Raw genomic sequence first — 21,970 nt, 5'->3', positions numbered from 1 at the left:
CTAGTCACAAGAGCTGACAATGCAAGCTCTTGTCACAATTTATGACAATGCTAGTCATAAGAGCCTACAAAGCATATTCTTGTCGCAATTTGTGACAATACTAATCATAAGAGTTGACAATGCATGTTCTTGTCACAAATTGTGACAGTGCTAGTCATAAGAGCCTACAAAGCATATTCTTGTCATAATTTGTGACAATGATAGTCACAAGAGCTGACAATGCATGTTCTTGTCATAATTTGGGCGACTTCTATCTGATTTGATAATCCGGAGCATTAGTGCAATCATACTTTTACATATCATTTTCGTTACAAAGAAACGCTTATCAGCCTCGAACAGTCCGTAAAAAAAATGCTAGCGACGTCTCTACAAAGTTACTCAAAATATGACTGACTATAAGAATAAATTTGATGAAAGTTAATCTTATTATGTTATTTGAGACTTCCGGCCTCCTTATTGAGACTTGAGAGGAAGCCAGTGAAACTGAATGCGAACACTGCAAGAGTATGACATGATATTATCTCAATAACGCGTATTGAACAATGAGATGTACATAAATTTGTTTTCATTGGTTAGCAATTATATTATAATATAAATAATTTATATAATTCTCATATCCATATATAAATTATTCGTAGTCGAAATGCATTTAATATTCAAATATTATTTTACGTATGTCTATCTTTTCATCCATTTGTCCTTTTAAAGTTTTTTGGTATAGAATTTGCATTTGACATCCGGAAGCGACTATGTATAATGCTGAACGGAAAAGATATTAGAATAGATTTCTTTTCTTGGTTTGATGAGGACAGTATTCGCAATTGAAGTAATTCATCACTCTTGCGGTATGTAATGTACCTAAGGCGGTATTTATATGAAAATGTTTTGGAAATTATCAAAGTAATCTTAACTTAACTTTTTGCTTCTAATCTAAGTAAGTCAATGCTTGCTTTAGTAGGCTATCTTGTAGTATAACAGAGCAAGTGAATTCTAGTCAAGCGATCCAATCCAATATGATTGTTTGATTGTAATCAAGTTCCATGGGCTACACTTAGCTTCTGCTGTAATCAGTAGCTATACAACAAAAATTTTTACCATGTACCTGTGCATGTCCTTGCATATCTATTTAAAAATGTTTTGCTTTTCTTTTTTTTGAAATTCTGGTGGCTAGAAGAAGGAACAATGTATAAACCAGAGTAAATGTCGTTCATTCACATGAATTAATATATTTAAGTAAGTAATTTACAATATTTAAAATATTTGAAGTTTGCGGTTTTCTTTGCCTTTACTCTTTTCCTTAATAACGTTGTGTCAACTACAAGTGTACAGTTTCGAAGGGGATTAAATGTAGTATGCAGTAAACATATCTACCTTTTACATTTATACGTATATCCATATATATATATATATATATACATATATATATAAATCTGTATATATATATATATATATATATATATGTAAATCTGTATATATATATATACACATATGTATACATATATATACATATCTTCATGTATATAGATATAAGTAATATTTTGAATTTTTATTACGATTTTTATCTTAAAAATAAATATTTAGTATTCAGTTTGTACACAATTTATCTTTAGTAACAAAAGCATAACACATAACATATTTTTATCTGTTTTTAGATTTTAGAAGCTATAGAAAAAAAAAAAAAACAATAACAAAAAACAATTTAAATATACATATAAAAAGTATTAGATCTATTTATATACAAACAATCACTGATACATATTGATTTATATGCAATTTTTTTTTTTTTTTTTTACACACCATCACACAAATATTTGATATACGACTTACAGCATTTATGCTCTTACTTGCACTATGCAGAAATGCCGGCCAGACTTAATGTGCGTCTGTTCTTGCTTAACAATCGAAATGGAAGATCGAAAGTTTTGAAATATCCCTTCTCCGTCTTCCTGGGAAAGCCGCAAAAAATCCGCAAAGACTCATCACAATCGTGGCAGTTCGTGGCAGCCTAAAGATTTTAGTTTGAATACGAATATTACCGAAGGGTTAGAAAAAAAAGGCTTTGAATCTTCGAGTCTTGCCCATAATTAACGGAATGCCTTTGCTTTTTTTTTTCTCTTTTATTTACACATCTTAATTTGTTGGTAGTGGTAGTGGTAGTGGTGGTGATGGTGATGGTGGTGGTATCAAAAATTCGCTCTCAAGCGAAAATAATTTTTCTTTTCTCATTTCTTCTTTCGAATTTCATTCCAGTTTCGTTTTGTGAACTGTTTTTTTTTTTTTTGGTGATTTTAATTTTTTTAAACTCTTTCCTACTATTTACACTGCAATAAAATTATAAAACATTTTTTGTGAAATCCTTTATGTATGCATGAATGTAGATAGTAGAGTATTTACTGTCATCAACTAATTTACAAAAGGGAATGATAGATAAACAAAAAAAAAAAAAAAGCAAAAGCAAAGCAATAGATTGAGATTAGAATAAATCCCTTTACTCGTTAAGTCCTATGTATGGATGGCAGGGGCGGGCAACCAAGCGTTCTTTACCTTAGTTGAGCAATGTAAATAATTGTATGCTCCAGAATAAAGAATATGTCGCCGCTTAATTCGTAAAATCCATTTGCAAGGACTTGCTGAGCTCAATAACTGAAAATATGTTGCCCATGTAATCTCATCCGGAACTTTTTTGCCTTTGACTGCTTTCACGATTTTTTTAAGGGCTTTTATTGAATGATCAAAATTTAATTTCCCATAAGTGGCACAGACATATTGATATAAGCAAATCTAAGAGGCTTACTACGGAAGACACTGAAAGACTGGTAGTTATATTAAGAAAAACTAAACTTAGTTTAAGGGAACTTAACTTATTAAGGAACAAGTATTTTTTGTTGTTTTCATTGTTGTTGTTTCATTATCAGGAAATAGATGAGAAACATGACAACATTAAGCATAGCATGACTTTAAAGACAAAATGCCTATGCGCTGCTGTCAATTTCGGTTAATTCCAGTAACGTACGGTAATTAGATTCACTCACTAATGGAAATGTGTAAATACTCTGGGCGTTCTGTTGGTTGTTTCTCTAATCAGCAATACTCCTCATTACGAAACACACACATAGCCTAATAGAATTTTTCTCGATAATATAATCTTTGCTATCTTCGCAATCGTGTTTCCGCTAACAACCCGACAATGCACTTCTTTAATGGTCATTCAATGAAATTCGGTGCATTTTGAAAAATCTTTCAACAGACCGAACGATATTCTGGCGCATTTGTAAACTTTGTATGGTCGGCATTGATTGTATAGCATGTAAATGCCAACAAGACGATACTGAAATGTGCTGCGGTGGTGGTGGGCGGATAACATAAAGGAACATGGAAAGGAAATTTTCTAGCTTGAAGCTTAGCGGATGGAAAACAAATGTGATTATGTGCGTTTAATGTCGAAGGCAGATATGTATATACACATATGTATATATATATATATATATTGTATACCTACAGGTATGTATTACATGTATATATACGTATATGTATGCATAGAAGTGCTCCTGCTTGGCTGAGCCATTGGAAGTGCGTCGAATTTTTAATCATATAGTTGTTTTTGTGAAAGCAAAAGCTTTAAATACAATCTTGTAACTTTATTCAATACGAGAGAACAACGCAGCGAAGATGTTATTTTCAATTATGTATAGTTTTTTTGCGAAAAATGTAAAGAAAATCTTGTTTAAAGATTATCAGTTTTAGAAGGAAATGTTTCGATTCGCTTAGCATTCGCTGTAAACAAGGTGCTAACAGTCAAACAAGGTAAAGTTAATGTTGCAAAATGTTGCTTGAAAATTCACTGTACTACTCGCTCGATTGATAATGAAAGCCATTCCGTGCTCAAAAAGAAGTTCGAGTTGCATTAGAAGAAGACGAAGAGAAGAAGTAATCATCATTTCTTTCGAAATGCGCTTAAAAGCAATTACACTAACGACTTACAAACATGCACACATAACATATACATATTGTATGTCACACTTTGCTCTGCTGTCTCAAAGTTTAATTTAATTAAAATAAAGTTTAATGATGTTTTTGTTTTTTCTTCTCTAATTTTGTAAAATAACACTAACGATGTTTCATAAGTACATTAGGGGAGGAAGAAAACAAAGTGTTTGCTGGCATAATATTTGATTGATGATATATATTACTACTGGTCTTCGGATAGTCTTAAGTTAAGTAAATATGTCTGCAATTAGCGAAAAAGAGAAATAACAAAACAAAAAAAAAAAAACGAATATAAAAATATATTTAATGTTTTAAAATTTTTCATTTACAAAAACATACCGCATTACTAACGTATTTACTAAAATGCACGGTGCCACAACATGCATAAATATTGCCGCTAGGCGATCGGCCGATGATGTTTTTCTCCTGGATATGGCAGCCATATTATCACCTGTTGAAAGAAAATTTTACAAAATATTAAAAAAAATTTTAAAAATGAATTTTTACTTTATAAAGCAGATAAGATGAGAAAAAAGGAATTCTTCTGTCATCGGTTTGTGGTCGAATACATATGTTATGTGCCTAGCGAAACACATCATTTTTCCAATTAATAAGCCAAGCGAAAGCAAGAACAAGTAAAGAAGCCTTGGAATGGAATTCTGATGGGTGTACTCTGTGCTTTTTATTTGCGGGTAGTTAGCTATTGAGTGGATGAGGTGGCTTACATTTTTTCCAAGATTACTACATAGTTGAACAACATACAGGGACTATGCTTGTCGCTTTTCAATATAATTTACTTATCTTAGAATAAAGTTCGATGATCAGCACTCACTTACTCTAAGCAATTTATTGAAATTGAGGACATTTGCTTTAGTACATGGGTCAGGTCGTCAATAGTAATGTTCTTTCGGAGCAACATTCACTGAGAAAGAAAATGTAAAAATAAAAGGCAATAACTAAAGGATGCGAATCGATTGATTTATTAGCCTAATGCTAAAGCAAAAAATTCATTTGATTGCGTATTAACTTCGCTTAAATATTTGTCTCCTTTTGAAGGATAAATTTTCTCCTCTTTATACCTATCACCGAATGATATGAAAGGGTATGGGTTCCTGAACGAATTTCCAGAGACTATGCAAAGCGCTTGATCGTTATACAATGCTGAATCAATTTAAACATGTCTATCTGTCCGTCTGTCCAGGTCGTAAAAATGTAAGTATCCGCTTCAACATTTGGCAAAAGGACTCAAAGCTCTTACGCGAGAATTCCTAGTGGGTTAAAAAGCAACAAAAAAAAAACAAAATTTGTTTTCTGCTCTTCATACGTAAACTGCGATTTTTTTTGAGAGTAATGTGATGGGCGACAAACGAATGCAATTTTCTTACTTTCTGATATTCAATGCTCACTATTGTTAGCAAATTAATTTTCAAAAAGAAATCATTAACTACAAGAAAAATTTTAATTGATAACCCAATGTATGTCAACGTCAAAAGCATTTAAATTGTATTCAGAAATCTAACACGAAAGTGTAAGAAAATTGTATAGCATATGTTCTGTTTAGACATCTTAAAGGAAAATTCATTTTTTCCACCGACTCGATAAACTCGGTATTTTCTCTGCTTCCTTTGCTGCGTGTGCTATGGGAAAGCTTTCTTCCTTTATTAAAAATATTAAAACGAATGAACTCATTTAATTTACAGGGGACTACTGTCATCTGTCAAATGTCAAAAATTTGACCTTATTGCGCGTTTTAACATGGAACATGGGTACAAGGACCAACAAGTTCGAAAGCTATTAAATTGAAATGTTTATCGAAACAATCCACTGTATATTGAAACTTTGCGTTCGCTTTGGCCAATTTTAGATGCGGTTCATTTTCTTATTAACAGATCGCAGAAAATGCTTGTTGCCCAGAACAACAAAAAAGAGGATTTAAAAGAGAAAAAAACTAGAAAATGATTGCCAAAAAAGTCCTCCGGGGCGTATAACGTGGTGGATACAAAGGGAATGAACAAAATCGCACTGGGCGACTTTAGTCTATCGCGTTCAGCGTATGAATAAAAACTTACCAACGACGAGTATCTAAATATTAAAAATATTCAAAGGAAGGCTGGAAACCGAAGGGCGTGGGAAAGTATAAGGAAAGGGTTTGAAAGCAGAACGGAAGGCGAACCTTAAATCAGCCTAAGTGTTCTTCTCTAGACGGAATCCTCACTTGGCCATATCAAACCTAAATATAAAAGCGTTAAAGTGTAAATGAGAGTGTGCTTTCGATTTCTTGTCAGCAGATACTATTTATTATTTCCCTACAATTATTTAATACAAGTAAGAAGATAATATGAGCTTTCACAGGTTTTTTACAAAAGATGTTGTATGGTATTCCTTGGAAATTTATTTCAATTATATAGCTCGAAACGGCTTCTTTAGAAAAGCAAACGAAAATTCAAGCTAACAGATATCTTTACTCACTTCATTAAAATTCCATTTCATTTCCATTTAAAATTCTTACTCAAATTCTACTCACCTTTCGATACAAAAACGTATATACTCGCTGGCTCTGTATTGCTTGCCGAGCATGTATAATTGCCTGAATCGGATATTTGAGGCTCTCGTATAATTAATCGACTTTGTGTCCGTGGGCCCGGTGTCGTTTCGATAGAAATATCACGTCGTGAATCATAATAATTTATTAATCGATCGTTCTTCTGCCAGTAAACATATTGCGGTGGCGTAGGACTCTAAAAGAAAACAAAAAAAAAAGCCGTGCCTTTAAACTTAATATATTGATAGAGATGAGTTAGATATTAAAACAAATGTTCCCAATGCGATAATATGACAACTTTCTTTTGGTGAATGCAACATTTTGTGTTCATTGGGTTATTTATTACTCCCAGGTCTATGTTAAAAAAAGAATGGATGAAAAATGATAAGAGACTACGCGACAGAGTCTTAAGCAACCTCATATGTTAATATTGCTTTCTTTTCATTTTCATATGTTATACCAACAACCGAAAATTTCTTGAAGCAAACTTGATGGCAGTATACCGGATAAGCGTCCTTTTTATATTATATAAGACCAGACCTGGTTTTAAAGCACAAGTCTTGTAATTGTAAAAATCTCCGGGTTTATCGCCTCGTATCCAGTAGTACGATTTCAGCTCTTAAGCATATGATAGTGTAGCAGCGCTGCTGAAGTGCGTAATAAAGGCACAAGGGGTATATATATATATATATAAAGGGTATATATATAAGGGTATATGTATTTTTTCGTTGTCATTTCTTTCCTTTATATTGCTCGTTTTTTTAACAAGTAAACTTTCGCGGGCACTTGCGACCGTCTGACGTTGCTGAGAAGTTGCACGCAGCTTCGCTTACGATGACAACGTATGAAACGGCGGAAGAAGGAAATTGCGACCGTCATAAAGAAAAGTTAGAAAAATTAAATGGGAAGCTAAATGCATCCTATACTGCCGGCAATTATTAAATTACGAAGGTTAACAAAACTTCTCGGAAAGCCTAGCAAGTGAAAGGTTCAAGAGAAATAAATCGAGAAATCCAGCGCTTTAGAGGATTAATAACAATAGCAGACTGAAATGGCCGCTTGTGACGGCTGGAAGAAAATCCTTCAAATAAGGAGTTCGCCTATATATACAAATTAACATCTAAGCTATTGCAAATTCACGGTCCATTGGTTTGGATCTAATTTGAGAAGTATTAGTCAAGTTCATAAAATCGAAAAAGGCAAAGAAACGTAGATAGGAGAGGAATACAGTGACTCGTCGTGCTCAGGAACAAATGAATGGTTATAAAAATCCTCTAAAACTCTTCATACCTGGAAAGGTTGGAACAGGAAAAGCCTTCGCGTTAATTATGCTAAAGAAATCATATTAGTCACTTGTATGCCAAACAAGCTGTGAAAATATCGACATTGACAGGTGTTACTGTTCAACATTTCATAGTACATTTAAATTGCCAGTAAAGTACAGAAAGCTGGAAGAATCACACAGATGCTATTGTTAACTGGCAACTTCATGACGATCATGCGAACTAATTATATTCTTGTTCATCGTTGAAATATCCAAGCTTCCTTATGAAGTGCTTTGCAGGATCGAGTCGAGTCATCTTTTAAACAACAAAAAAATTATGACGAGTTCTGCGATGGCATGAATGTCATATTAATCGTCGATTTAATGCAATTGCCACCAGTAAGTAAGGTTATGAAGTATATTTGCTCAGGTGGAACTGAAACTGAAATATGAGGCAAGGGCGAGACCATCTTTATTAATATTTTAAATGCTCTGAGAGTTGGAGAAGTGAAAATCAGACTTATACCGGCCTTAATGGAGCGTATTAACAATGATTACATTGGTGCAGGATAGTGCAGGAAACAGCTATGTACAGGACACCTAAACAAAACCAACTAATAGATACAATCACACAAACAATTTTAGTCTAAGTGAAGTGTTACCAGCTAACAGCAATCAGACCAGAAGGTCTAGCAGCTAGGCATATTTATAGAAGCTCAAATAATGCTACGATCTAACATCGATATACCGAATAGACTTGTAAAGGGTGCTACTGGACTAGTCACAGATAGTAAAGAGCGTAAGTAAGAGTAAGCGATCGTTTTTCTTTTTAAAAAAGAAATGAAATTTTTTGAAATTTTTTTAGATAGTTTTGTAAAAGCCGTCAAGTGTGTCGGGACATAAGATTGATTTTCAAATTTCCACGAGATCAAATTATTAAACTGCGAAGACTTCGGCCATGAAAGAGCCTGAAAAGAAAAACAAATGGGGGAGTGGTTGTGAAAACTTTGCGAAGCGTTATTGAACGTACCTCAGGTGAAAAGATTGTTGTTTCAACGGGAGGATGAGTCATTGCATTCTCACGTACACCAAAGGCTGTTGAAAAATTCAAATTATTGTGAAGCTTGTTATACCGCTAATAACAAAATATTTTATTTTTCCTAATGAACAAAACGTATAAACAGGTCTTCAGAATCTTTGAGAGTTGAAAAGAGGAAATACGTGAGCATCCAAAATGGATCAGATTCGTCCGATTATATTGGAAGAAGAGTTACGCTTAACCCCAATTAATTGGACAAGAAGTGATGAAATTTGCTGATAAATGGTGAAAGGTTCTCAAACAAGGGTAACAAAACTCACAAAATAATAATTATTGTCATAAGTACTTTTTTAAATAGATAAAAAAACAAAAGAGTTAAACCTTCAGGGATTAAACGCATACAACATGTACATGGAAGGCGTAAAAATAATAATTTGACTGAACACAAAGGAAAAGAATGAGGTTTAAAGTGTAAACGAAAATTGAATTTAGTTATTAACACGACCTTTATTTAGATCGGTGAGTTAAATTTCATTGTTTGTTAATTAATACAGTTATTTATGCGATAACTTAATTCCTATTAATAATTTATAAGTCATATTATATAATATAATTATTATAATGTTTATTAATTAATTTGTTTTTTATGACACTGACTGGCGAGGTAAGTTTACACTACACCTCCACTCACAACAATTCTATGGGGTAAATTTCTGTTGTTGAGCCACCCGAATTTAGGCGAGCTAGTCAAAATTTATTATTAGCCCTCAAGGTGTGCTACAGTTTTTATTTATTTATTTTTTTAGAAATTCTTATCATTATTTATTCATCTTCATGTTAAAGGGAGAGTACTGTCGTTTATAATGAAATGATGAAATCGTGCGTAATTACCTTTTCTATAATGCAAACCAAATTAATTGTTGATCCCATATCAACGTGCAATTCACCAGAGCCCAAAATGAAAGCTTCCGGCACAACCACTTGAAGATTAACAAAATGCGAAATGATGCCTGTGGGCGTAGACACCTAGAAAATGAAAAGAAAAGCAAATAAGATTTAATAACATTTTTGTAAGTTCACTGATCATAGTTCACTTAATTATATGATATAAGTAAATAAGAAATACGTACTCGTCGTCCTAGGGTCAGGTCAAATTTGAATATTTGTCCTTTAAAAAATTACACAAATTTTGTCCTCAATATTTGCAATCGCAAATATATTTTCTTTTCAATGTTAAAAGCAAAAGCATAAGCAGAGCAGAGAAAAGTGTCATTGTGGCCCAAATTTGTTCTAAATTTATATTATGCATGTTCTTTTTTTACTCTATCGTTCGAAAGATTTCTATAAAAATCCGTTTGTTGTAAAAAGGATGATTTTAATTTTGCTTACCCTCCCTCTTTTGAGAGCATCGCCTTTCGCAATCACATATATATATATATATATATATATATATATATTAGTATAGGAGACAGTACCAGCATAGAAAAAATAAACAAAAAAATGTTTGTACACATATGTGCAAGCAAGGATATAACACAAATATGCACATACGCAGATACCTTCATTCGTTTGTGTGAGTTGGCATGTTTTGTTTTTGTGCTCAAATATATTAAAATGTTTACAATGAAATTGAAACAAATGAAAAATTAAATAAAAAAACTATTTGTTTATTTGCTTGTCTTTCTGTTGTTCGTCTGCCGATATATTTGCTTAGTTTAGCTTACAAAAAGTGTACATTGTAAAGCCCCAACAAGAATAGAAAAAGAAAACAAACGGAAGAAACTTATTCTATAATAGGATTATCTTTAACAACACACGTAGACAGGAAGGAACGACCGGGGTATAGAGAAGATCCTCATTTCCATTAGAAGCATTTAGAAAAATACGCATCAAAAAATCCAGTAAACTACATATTGTCTATGACTGCAAGGCTATCGAGTCCATTTGATCATGTCTGTCTGTCCATGTTAACGTCCGCTGGCGATTGCCAGCACTCCGAGCAGCTGAAACTTGGCATGTACACTGTTAGCTACTGTCCGCATAACAATTTTGTATGCAAAAAAAAAAAAAAATTCTAATAAGAAAATTGTCCTTACCTGCCTAGAAAGGCCAAGAATTTGAAAGCTGACAAGAGGTGGATTGAAAGAAAACATACCCCTGGGCAAAGAGTCTAAATAACGTCGTGGTACTGACTCATATATTTTGCAATTCCAAGTTAGGCCGAGATGCTGGGTAACGGAAATTCGTCATAAGACAAATAAAAATTTTCCTATTTTTCAGTTAACCGTAATTGTTGGCTCTGCATCAACACATACTTATTTTCAAATTCACATATGAATTTCAGTTCGGTATGCTTGTGAATATATTTGCATATGCTTCTCTACGCACGTTTCTGAGCAAGCAGAGATGCACCCCTATAAACTTATGTTTACATAATTTGAAACTGGCAAAAGTTAGTTTAATATGTCATGCGAAAGCACGGACTGCAGAATTCTATTACTGCTGTGCTTGCTTGCAAATCTGTATGACTTACAGTTCATGTTCATTTGTTCGTTTGGTTGGATGAAATTTGAAAAATCGTATTACAACGTTCCCCCGCCTCCCTTAAAAACATTCGCAGCTTATGCAAGTTGTTCAGGTAGTCAGTCCATTGTCTTGTCTATACCTTGAGCTTGTCTGTACATGCTCATCGAGATTAATTTAATGCACAAATACTTTTTTACTTTTTCACCAAGAAAAGAAAAAAAAAACAAAAAAACAAAAACAAAATAATATATACATGTGCATATGTTCTAAATCCTTCCATGTCCAACTTATGTATATTACTGAGTTATACATTACTTCCCATATGATTTATTAAAAGAATTCAATATTTTAACCTTCTTTGTATCCTATCAAAAAGGGCTCTCTTTGGTATCATATTCAAGCAGGAATAAGTTTTCTTTCCTCGCATATTACAAACGTGCATTCACGTACACACTCACTTATTTATATGCATGTTCATTGAAGATGGGTTGCTTTCCTGACAGACCTGTCAAGTTAACTGTTTTATACGTTTTAATAAAGATGCCCGTATAACACAGACACAAGAATATATACTAAGCTAAAAATGTAAGCCACCAAAAAAGACGCCATTTTTTTTTTTGGAGTTGTGTCCATGCTAAAACGGTCTTTGCTAAGTTTCTATTTAAAATAAATGAAATTCGTAGATAGCACGAGGATATAAAACCACCCAAACCTTTGTCTATTGATCAGGGAATCAAAAAGCTGGCATGCACAGTTACTCTTGTGGGGAACTAAAGTCGTCCCTCGTTTTTGCCTCACAGGTTCTTCGTCTTGGAGGAGGGAGTGCTAGAGTAAATTAGGCTAAGAGAGTTAGGATTAAGTAAAGAGAAATTAGAGTAAAGAGAAATCACAAGAAGTTGAGAATAAGCCGAAGTTTGGTCAGGTTAGTCAGTACGAGAGTAAGTTAGAAAAAGTAAGTTGGCCCTACGATATTTGATCCAAAGAACAAAAAAGCAAAGAAATTTCTTGTGAACAGCAAATCTGGCGCTGCTGGGCTACCCCAGTACCAGCTTTGGGCAAAAATAGCTCTCACACTCTACAAGCACTTAAAGACTGCAATGAACAAATCGAGTTTACTATTTTCAGATAGATAACACTACCCCAAATTTTTTGATACGCCTTAAAGGACGCTGAAGGGTATTGGAGAAATCTAATATCGTTTTAGATGCCAAAGACTTAGGTGAATGTATGGCGGCCGACGCTTGCTTTTCATTCCAGCTATGGCATTGTTGGCTGGTATGTGAAGAAAAGATTTGCATGTAAAGAAAAGCAAGGCGACCTACCTCTCCATCTTCTTGCGCTTCAACCTGATTTATCTGAAATTAATGCACATATTTAGCTTTTTGCCGCTTGCATCCATACACTGTGTGTATGGTAAATAGTAAAATTAAATTTTTCTTCGATTTTTTTCGTTCTTTATTTATGTTTGTATTCTCCAAGCCTGTTTAGTTTTTTTCATCATTTTGTTATGCGTTTAGAACGCTACCTTAGTAGAAGGTGAAGCCAAGTTTAAAGACAGCTCGCCTTTTAGCAAAGACAAAAATGTCAGATACGCATAGTGGTCTGACTTCTTGTCTGCGAATATGTACAATACGTAGAGACACGATACCTACGTATATAAGCAGAAAAAAAGCCGCTTCTCTTCGATTATTTACACATACCACTGGGCATATGTAGGGGTATATGCTAATCTGAAGAAAAATTGTTGTCCACTCATCACGTGCATACATATCTCATACTCCGCAAAAACGTTTACACTCACTGATATAGTCAAATAGCGGGATCTTGTATTATGTAAGATATTTAGATTAATATTTTTGCTATTAAAGTAAAAAAAAAAAAAAAAAAATAGCGAGAATGAAAGGCGAATGAAAAGTTCGCGTGATTTCTTTTTTTTGATGTTGCTTCGGAAGTCAAACGAACAAAAGTATTTGTTAATTAAACGACCGAAAGTTATGACGGTTGAAAATCGACTGATACTCGTGCTTGCATGTTAAAAGCAACTATACGTGGCGCTTGCATAAGCCAAACCCAAGTGATTGTTTGCATAGGCAAGTGTGCCGCGAACATCGTCCAGCGTTCAAAGACCACGGCTTTCAACCACAATTATCATCGAAGAGATAATTTCGCTACTGCAGGCCTCATGTTGAGAGCGTACGTAGAGACGAGTGCAATCCGGGGTGCTCCACGAATAGGTTCACTTGCTCGCCTCAATTACCACTTACGAGAATGGAGATTTGCATCCTTTAGTAGCACTAAGTAGCCAAAGGAATATTGGAAGAGCGAGACGAATTGCTCCATTTTTTCCAACGGATTAAATAAACCTTAAGAAGTGGAAATAGAAATAACTTTAGCCGATTAACTTACTTAAGCTATATTTTGGATGTCATCAAAATCAGAATAGCTTTCTTGGACATGCTTCATTCATCAAACATTTAACGACGTCAGTTATGTAGTACCCCTCCGAGACATGAACCTAGAATGACGCCAATCGATTTACCGTAGAACCGTACGCTCTCTAGCAGAAGAGTTTGGGGTTTCGTAATAAGATACCTTTCAGAGAAAATCTGTATTTTATCGCTGCATAAGAAGAGCATACCCCTTCGATACTAAAGTTAGAAGTGCATAGCGCTTTCTACGCCGCCGTTTGCCTATACCCTGAACTTGCTTGCTTCCTTTATCTGAAAAGCTAACTTTTTAACAATAACGCATTTCTGATCTTAAAACATTTATCTATGGTTATGGACGCGTAATAAAGGAATAGTCAACTAGACACCGAAAGTTAGAGCGAGCTTCCATTTAAAGGGTTGCTTTCGATGACAACTCTTTTATGGGAAGAGCAATCGACAAAAGTACTCTTAGTACATTTCTACAAATTAGATATTTTTGTCGTGTAAAAGTTTACGTGGCAAGCACTTCGAAAGCTGCTACCATTAGTATGCTAAAATACTTTCATCCTAAATCCAGTTCATTCCAACTAATTGATTTTCCCAGAAAATAAATTCGCTAGAGGAAACCGATTAGCGGATTAAAAATGAAGCCACGAACTTAGGTAAAAGTGATAGTCAGTCGGACAAGAATATTTGAGTCGAAAAAGAATATTAGAGTTAGTTGAGAAGTCGAGAGTATCGCCAAAGTGACGTGTAAATAATCCGACCCTCAAAAGAACCTTGAATTGAAAACGTGCTATCGTACTTCTCTTAAAAACACTATCCACGATCTAGAGATACGAACCGTATCCGAGAAAAGTGAATTTCGTAACAATATATAGCGCATGCAAATTTCATCAAAACCTTTCGAAAATTGCCATCTCCACGTTGGGCATTAATTAAATGCAAAGATATGAGACAAATAGACCGGTTTAAATAATTTGTTCGTGCGAATCATTTCCTGGATCGATTGTTGTAATAAATGATGGATCCATCTCAAGGTGCTCATAGAAGAGGATGCAAGTGTCGTGGAGTATGAAAAGCTGCACGCATGTGATAATTAAGCAAAGTGTTGCAGGGGACTTATAACATCTTTAGTCTTTGCTCACGTATCACAAAACATTAGCAGCCATGTGCCGACACAAATCTGCTTATATACGTTAATGAAAAATGTTCTATTGATTGTTTGGGAATCGAAACGCAAAAGTGAAAGCTGAAAACCTACAAACAGTTAATAAATCGTGGGTTATGCAGCTTTAATAAGAATTTTTAAATACTTACGAGCATGAAGTTGTTTACTTAAAGCTTTGTAATCCTGCAATTCTCATAGACATTAACATATATATTTAAACGTTAATATGAACATTTTTGTTTGTCACTGGTATATTTCTAAGATATACAACTATTCTGTTGACCTAATTTTCGAGAGGGTAGCAGATAAGCGTTATGTATATATTCATTGCTTTGTTTTGGACGAGACTTAATTGAACTTGCTTAAGCTTCATGATAGCTTGTTTTGCCCGGTGAGTATTCTGTCCTTCGGAAAGCGTCGCTACGCAATAACATACAAACAAGTTCAACGTTCAATGGTTTCGTGCGAAGCAAAGTTGTTTATTTGGGATAACCAATTTTGTTGTTCATTTAAACCATCAATTTAATGTAATAGGAAAGGCCAATAAAATTCCAACACTTTGTCGGTTGTTGTATTGAAATTACACTGACAAAATTTTGTGTTTCCATTTTGCGTAAAACATTTTAGTATCAAGTGGCAAAGGTACATCATCAACATAAATTAGTGTCAATCCTGATAAGCGCTAACATACTCTAGAATGCCCTAAGAGTCTTATGCCGAAACTGACGGAATTTGTTTTGTCAAATACGCTTCCATCGGAAGCTATACCGATGAATTTTCAAATCCTAAATCTATGTAAACACCAACTACTCACCAAGATCAGTTTGATGATTTTACGCAGATGAAAAAAATTCTTTTTAGAAAATTGAATATAAATATCAGAAAATTTAATGCGCCAGCATCCCATGCACGTTCAATGCATTGGCTCAGTCTTCGTCTGTCTTTAAATTTAAACTTTAATTTTGAGGTATTAAACGAATTTCATAATCTTCGCGATCTCGGTTTTCCGAGACTTGTAGACAGTAACGCATATTTTCCCGCTATTCAAGGCAAGGCCGGTCCCTATCCTACACCACTTCGGCTAACACAATTTTTCCTTATTAATTATACACATAATTTTAGTGCAAAGCCATTCTTTTCATGGAATCCCGCATATCGAAGCTTGCTCCAAATATCAAATGGCATGACTCAAATTTATTAAGCTAAAGCTATTATTTTCAGTTTCAAACACCATATTATAAGAGCACAACTCCTATATATGTTGGGGTCTGTAAAAGAGACCTACGTGATCCGAATTCCCTACGATTAATTTTTTTAAATATATTGCTACTAAGGACTAAATTTCATCTCAAATTATTAAAAGTTAAACTTTTTTTTCTAAAGAGCTTACGATTCATGAGAAATCTTAAATGGCCTGGCGTCCAAGAAATAAATCCATGTGCTTCAAATTTGATCCATTCAATCTTTACATTAAATTCCTACTGTGAACAATTTTAGTTACAAAACAGTAAAAATTGGGCTTTTTAGGCATGTAAGGGATTACCTTTCCCAGAATGTGATGGCATCCAAAAAATGGTAATTCATGCCCTAATTGAGGTAGGGTTGATTTCTATATCAATTTATTATTATGAACCAATTTTCACCATGTAAATATTGATAGTTAGACAATTTTACCGTACAAAGGTTCAGTCTCTCCGTAGGAACGGTTATACGAGAGTGGGTGCAAAAAATTGCCCCCAACTTGTCCAAAATTTTCACGCCAATTTGACATGCTCAAATATTACTATTTATCCATTTTGGACGAGAAATTTTGAAAATTATAATTTTTCCCGGACTTCTCAGAATAAGTCGTTATACGAGGAAAGGTCGAACCTTGAACAAAAATATGTCAAAATATCTCAAAAATTGTGACATGCAGCTTGAACACAAATTTACGTAGACCGATGTCAGACGGACAGATTTCGAGAATGTTTCTAAATCGACCCTAAATATAAGTAAGTTTGGAGGTCAGGGTTATAATATTTTGATGAATGATAATTATGGACCTGCAAAAACATTCAGTTTTTCGTGGGTGAAGACTCTACAGAATTAATATTTTAAGGCTTGAAACTTTAACCAAATTTTCATGTTTTCAGTCAAAATTAAAATTTAAAAAAAAGAGACAGTTCTTGGTTGAGGTGAAGTCGATTTAAAAATACTTGGACTTTTACAGGAAGCTTACTTTTTACATTATCATAGGAGGTATCCAGTGCAAGCCCTGACAATAAATTTTGCTTTCCGTGAAGGTACTGCTGCCGAGCATACATCATTCGTAGTGGGAGCATTAGGAACTAAAGGTGGGGAATTTCTATTCTCCTTGTTTGTGTAGAAGAAAAGGACGTTTTTTTGTTATTTACCTAACGTAGCCCAAATGGTGAAGCGGTGCGGCTCAAATGGAGTAAAATTAATTTTCTTAGACTTTGTTGCCATGTAAAAGCTTAGTTTTGATTGGAGTACTTATGGGATGTAGAGTTTGAAAATGGACCTAGGTGGTTCAAGTTTGGTATAGTTAATTTTAACGTGAAATTATAGATCGAATTTTCGGACCGCAAAAAAATGTAATTTCCAGTACTTTTTGATCCAAATAGGTGAGCGCTTTTATTAGGCGATCTAATATACGATATTTAATATATGGTATTTAACTTACGCCCTTGCCCGACCATTCCATAATTGATGATGAAATCCAAAGCTTAATTAGCAATGTTTCACTTAAGCATTCAAGTAATAATTGATAATTACTTTGGTCTAAAAAAACTTTACTTTTAGTTGTAATCCAACACCACAAGTCAGACATAAGCTTGATTGCTCAAACAAATGGAATCCTAATGAGCTAATTAAAGCAAAATGTTGTTTTTGGGGAATTTCATTTTCGTATAAAAAGCAAAATTTTTATTTATAAACTTTTGTAAATAAATATATGAAACGTCAAGTTTACTTAATCCAGGCGAAATTTGTTTTCTAATCCGAGCTCGTGATTTCCGTGAGTGACCAATATTAACAAGATCATAGTAAAAATAAGGGTACACATCGTATGTATGTATAACGTACATTTTGTTTTTGTTGTTGTTGTTGTTATTATTACTTTGCGTTGTGCAAAAAAAAAAAAGAAAAGAAGAACGATAAAGTTTGTGTGTGAATATCTACAAATAAATACTTATTCTGAAAACGTTAACGTTACGAACATTTTCGTTTATGACCACTGAGACGTGCTTAAGATGATATTGAAAAATCTAACTTTTCTTCCAAGTAAACGCATGAAATGTGCAAGCACGAATAAGATTATAAAATGTCACGCGCATACATATACATACATACATACATATATACATACATACATAAATATATACATATATAGATAGGGGCACGCAATCAACTCACCTGACATTCATACATGCCGTGATCACGTCGCTGCACAAACTTTATTTGTAACGTCCACATATTTGAGCCGGGTGTGTGCAGTATAGCGAAACGTTCATCATTTGTATAAAGTTGAGCACCGGATGACAGTATATGCCAATCTCGACGACGTATCCAAGATATTTGATTCTGAATGAAAAAAGCAATGTTTATAACAAAATACAAAAAAAAAAAAAAGAGTGAAAAAGAAGTAAAAGTAAAGAAACAAAAATGAAACGTGCGATGAAAAAATATTTATTTTACCATTTACTCTACTCATGAGCGGCAAAAACAACACTTTTAAAAATCCCCGTGTTTTGCTCTTTTTTTTTTTTTAAGCTTCCGACATTTTACACTGTATATGTGCAGTTAAAAGTTGTTTGCTTCTTTTTTTTCTTGGAATTCAATTCTTCTTCTTTCAGATTTTAAATGTGGGGCTGGCTCTCTTTAGCCATTTTTATTGCTTTCCGTGTGAAACTTTGATTTTACCATTTTTAATTGTGAAAATCAAAAAAAAAAAAAAAAAAAAATACAAAATTTCTTGAAAGAAACCGATGAACGTCTTTGCTAAAGTTACCCGCGAGAAAATTTAAAGGGAATTTAACTTAAGCCTGATCGTTGGTTAACAGGTTTTTAACTTTTACATGCCGTTTATCTACGGTTGCTTTGATTTACTTGAAAAACAGGACCAATTTAAGACAATAAGAGAAATTTTCAGTACCTTTTACCTTTCACAAAAACAGAAAATATATATGTATATATATATGTATATAAACATATACATATATATTTTTTAAAATTATTTATAATTCTTTCCTTTTAATTCTGTAAATTATTACGGCAAAGAAAATCACCCGACGCAAAGGAATACAATAGACTTTATTTACAAGTACATCATATATGTATTTCATGTTGTTCGTTGTGAGAACAATGTGTAATTTTTTTGCTTTATATATAAGAGAAGTTCTAGTGTACATGTGTAAGTGCATGTGCATGTATAAGACAGCATTTGCAGTATTTTTGCATTTAAGTTTTAATTCATACATTTAAGGAATTAGGGTCAATTCAATAAATAGAAAATATATAGATATATATGTCGAAAACCTATTGCCATTGTGTATGCGTGTGCAAAACAGTTTTTGAAAGAAGAAAAGTCTCCTCCGATATTTTCTTCTTAGCACCCTAGTAGTATATCTAAGCACAAGTTGTATTAGCTATTGGCGACCAGTAGTGAATTAAAAGCCCTTTTTTTCTCCCCGCAGTTTATCATGCCTTGTGGACATACCCGTCATCTTCAATTTCAATCCACATATAGGAACTTTCAATATTTTGATCAAATTTGTACACTCATGATGTTTACCATAAACAGATGCGCAAACAGACCCATGGACGGGTATACTTGCCTAGATCCTTCCACAAGTTAATACTAATCAAGAGTGCATATACTTTATGGGGTTTCTCAATTTTCCTTCCGGCTCTTGCAAACGGTTCGGAAAAAATAAAATGAAAACATTCTTCGATGATAGACTAATTATACCTATAAAATATGTAGCTATGTTTGCTGAATTTCTAAAATCTGGAAAATATAATAACAGAGCATAACAATTCTTGATGCTTTTTAATGTTTTTACGGTAACAACATCATCAACGTGCAAATTAAGAACAAATTTGGAGATTTCGAGATAAGTAAAGACATAACTTTTAAGGTGCGGCCACTGTAGCAGCCTGAACAAAAGTAACAGAATAATAATACTTAACGTGATCATCAGTCGTATATTAAGTTCAAAAAAATTAAAAATGCTTGATTTATGCAAAATTTTTAGAATGAAAAGCATTTAAAGCATTTATATATGGACAGGTTGTCTTATCAAAAGAAATTTGTATTCTCATCACCGAAGGACGGAGGTATATTCCTTTTGCCATAATGTTTGCAACACGCAAAAAGTATTCTTGATCGGCGTTAAATTCTGAATTGATTCAGCTATGTCTGTCCGTCTGTGCGTCTGTGTTGTGTTTTTTGTTGGCACTCTCCTGGTCGCATTCATAATCAACGCAAAATTCTGAACAGATTAAGCCATGTCAGTCCGTCTGTGCATCTGTGTGTTGTTGACATTGCCCTCGTCGGGAAAGTGAAAATATTGACTCCTTGTAGTTCGCAATTGTCGGACTATAACACGTCCTTTTATTTTCAATAGTTATTCCTCTTTGTGTCTAGTTCGCTGGATCGGCCACGGACGGATTCGTACGTCTTACGCTTTACGTGTAGCAAACTTATATGGAAAGCGCCGAAAAAATGTTAAGTTTATTAGCAGAACTCCTTATCAATATCAAAAATTTCATGACCAAGTGTTCATTTCCTCTTTGACTTACGAAGGACTAAAGGAAAGAAAAAACTAAAAGTTTTGAATATGAAAAAATTTCGTTAAAGTAGTGAATTATTTTTCTACGAGATACAAAGCATCTGCTAAGAAAATGAAAACAATTATTTTTGTGTGAAAAATTGACAGTGGCCTCTCTTCTTAAGTGAATATGGACTGTTTTCGGTACCAGAAGATGAGAAGAAATTTCGTCACTTTAGGAAGAGACGAACCGACAAATAGCCAAAGTGTACTTCAATCGTGAAATCGGCTCTGTGATGAGGTTTAGTTGAAAACATTTCCTGATTGCAAAAAAATTCTTTTTTCCTTAAGAACTACTGTATAGATGAAGTCCTTTGAATTAGTAAATTAAATGGACAATCCGGAGATACTAACTAAAATATTAGCACTGAATGTAATAAGGCAATCTTAGGGTATATTATAGCACTGTCTATAGCTGACTCCTGCATTATTGTCAAGCACGTAGGTCGTGAAGTGCGAAAGTGTGTCAAAGAATTCTTGAACTCTCCGGAGAAAATCGCACATTTGAGGAGGAATGGAAACTTTGTTGTTAAACCTGTGCTAATTTTCTTGGAAAAAGGATCGATTACAACAAATCAGGGCAAAGACAATAAACTCAACATTTGTCCAAGAGGATAAACTTGAAGCTTTCATTACAAAGTCAAATGTGTCGGAATAAAATTTACAACAAAAACTAAAATGAGATAAAGTCTTCTTGTATTCACAGAATCTTGTGACCATACACAATATTAAAGTAAGCAAACAATTCTTTGATTGAACATTTGCACATGGAAAAGCCCTTGAAAGCCTTTGTAGATACAAAATGACTTTATTAACAATGAAGAGTTCGTGCTGATAACCATAGATAAGGAAGAATTGATGCAATCAACGTGTAATAGGTCATTATAGCAAAATTTGAAAAATTCAATTTGGAATTACTCTTAGCCCGAGTACGCAAAACTTTGTGCTACATGACAATGCAAGTGTTTGTATCACATGTAATCTTTAATATAGCTGAAATGAGTTTTTCAGCCCGGACTGCAATGTTTTGAGCTGTGTAATAAGTAGTATGAAAAGTGTTCTGAGTGGGACAACCCCCCACAATATTTGACAAAGTTTTTCGCAGTAAAGAGCAAAAAGGTTTTGAAATGACCGATAAGGTTTTTAATTCAAGTAATTTAAAAGAGAGAGAGAGAGGG

At 33.7% G+C, this 21,970-nt stretch overlaps 1 protein-coding gene across 3 annotated transcripts in view; it reads right to left on the bottom strand.

Moving 5' to 3' along the window:
• Window positions 1-1,772: 1,772 nt before the first annotated feature.
• The window catches only part of LOC119635753 (hemicentin-2), a 39,357-nt gene continuing 19,159 nt past the window's right edge, over window positions 1,773-21,970 (bottom strand). For all 3 annotated transcript variants that reach the window (XM_038030752.1, XM_038030750.1, XM_038030751.1), the window contains exons 4-8: window positions 18,376-18,543; window positions 9,724-9,858; window positions 6,512-6,725; window positions 4,327-4,438; window positions 1,773-4,228 (exon numbers count right to left, since the gene is read on the bottom strand). In XM_038030752.1, the coding sequence (XP_037886680.1) occupies window positions 4,210-4,228; window positions 4,327-4,438; window positions 6,512-6,725; window positions 9,724-9,858; window positions 18,376-18,543 (648 nt within the window). In that variant the 3' untranslated portion in view covers window positions 1,773-4,209. The remainder of the gene's footprint in view (window positions 4,229-4,326; window positions 4,439-6,511; window positions 6,726-9,723; window positions 9,859-18,375; window positions 18,544-21,970) is intronic.

Source organism: Glossina fuscipes, unplaced genomic scaffold (assembly GCF_014805625.2).
Source record: "Glossina fuscipes isolate IAEA_lab_2018 unplaced genomic scaffold, Yale_Gfus_2 27, whole genome shotgun sequence".
Classification (NCBI taxonomy): Eukaryota; Metazoa; Arthropoda; class Insecta; order Diptera; family Glossinidae; genus Glossina; species Glossina fuscipes.
The sequence above is the reverse complement of the archived record's forward strand: the minus strand, read 5'-3'. Positions and strand labels throughout refer to the sequence as shown.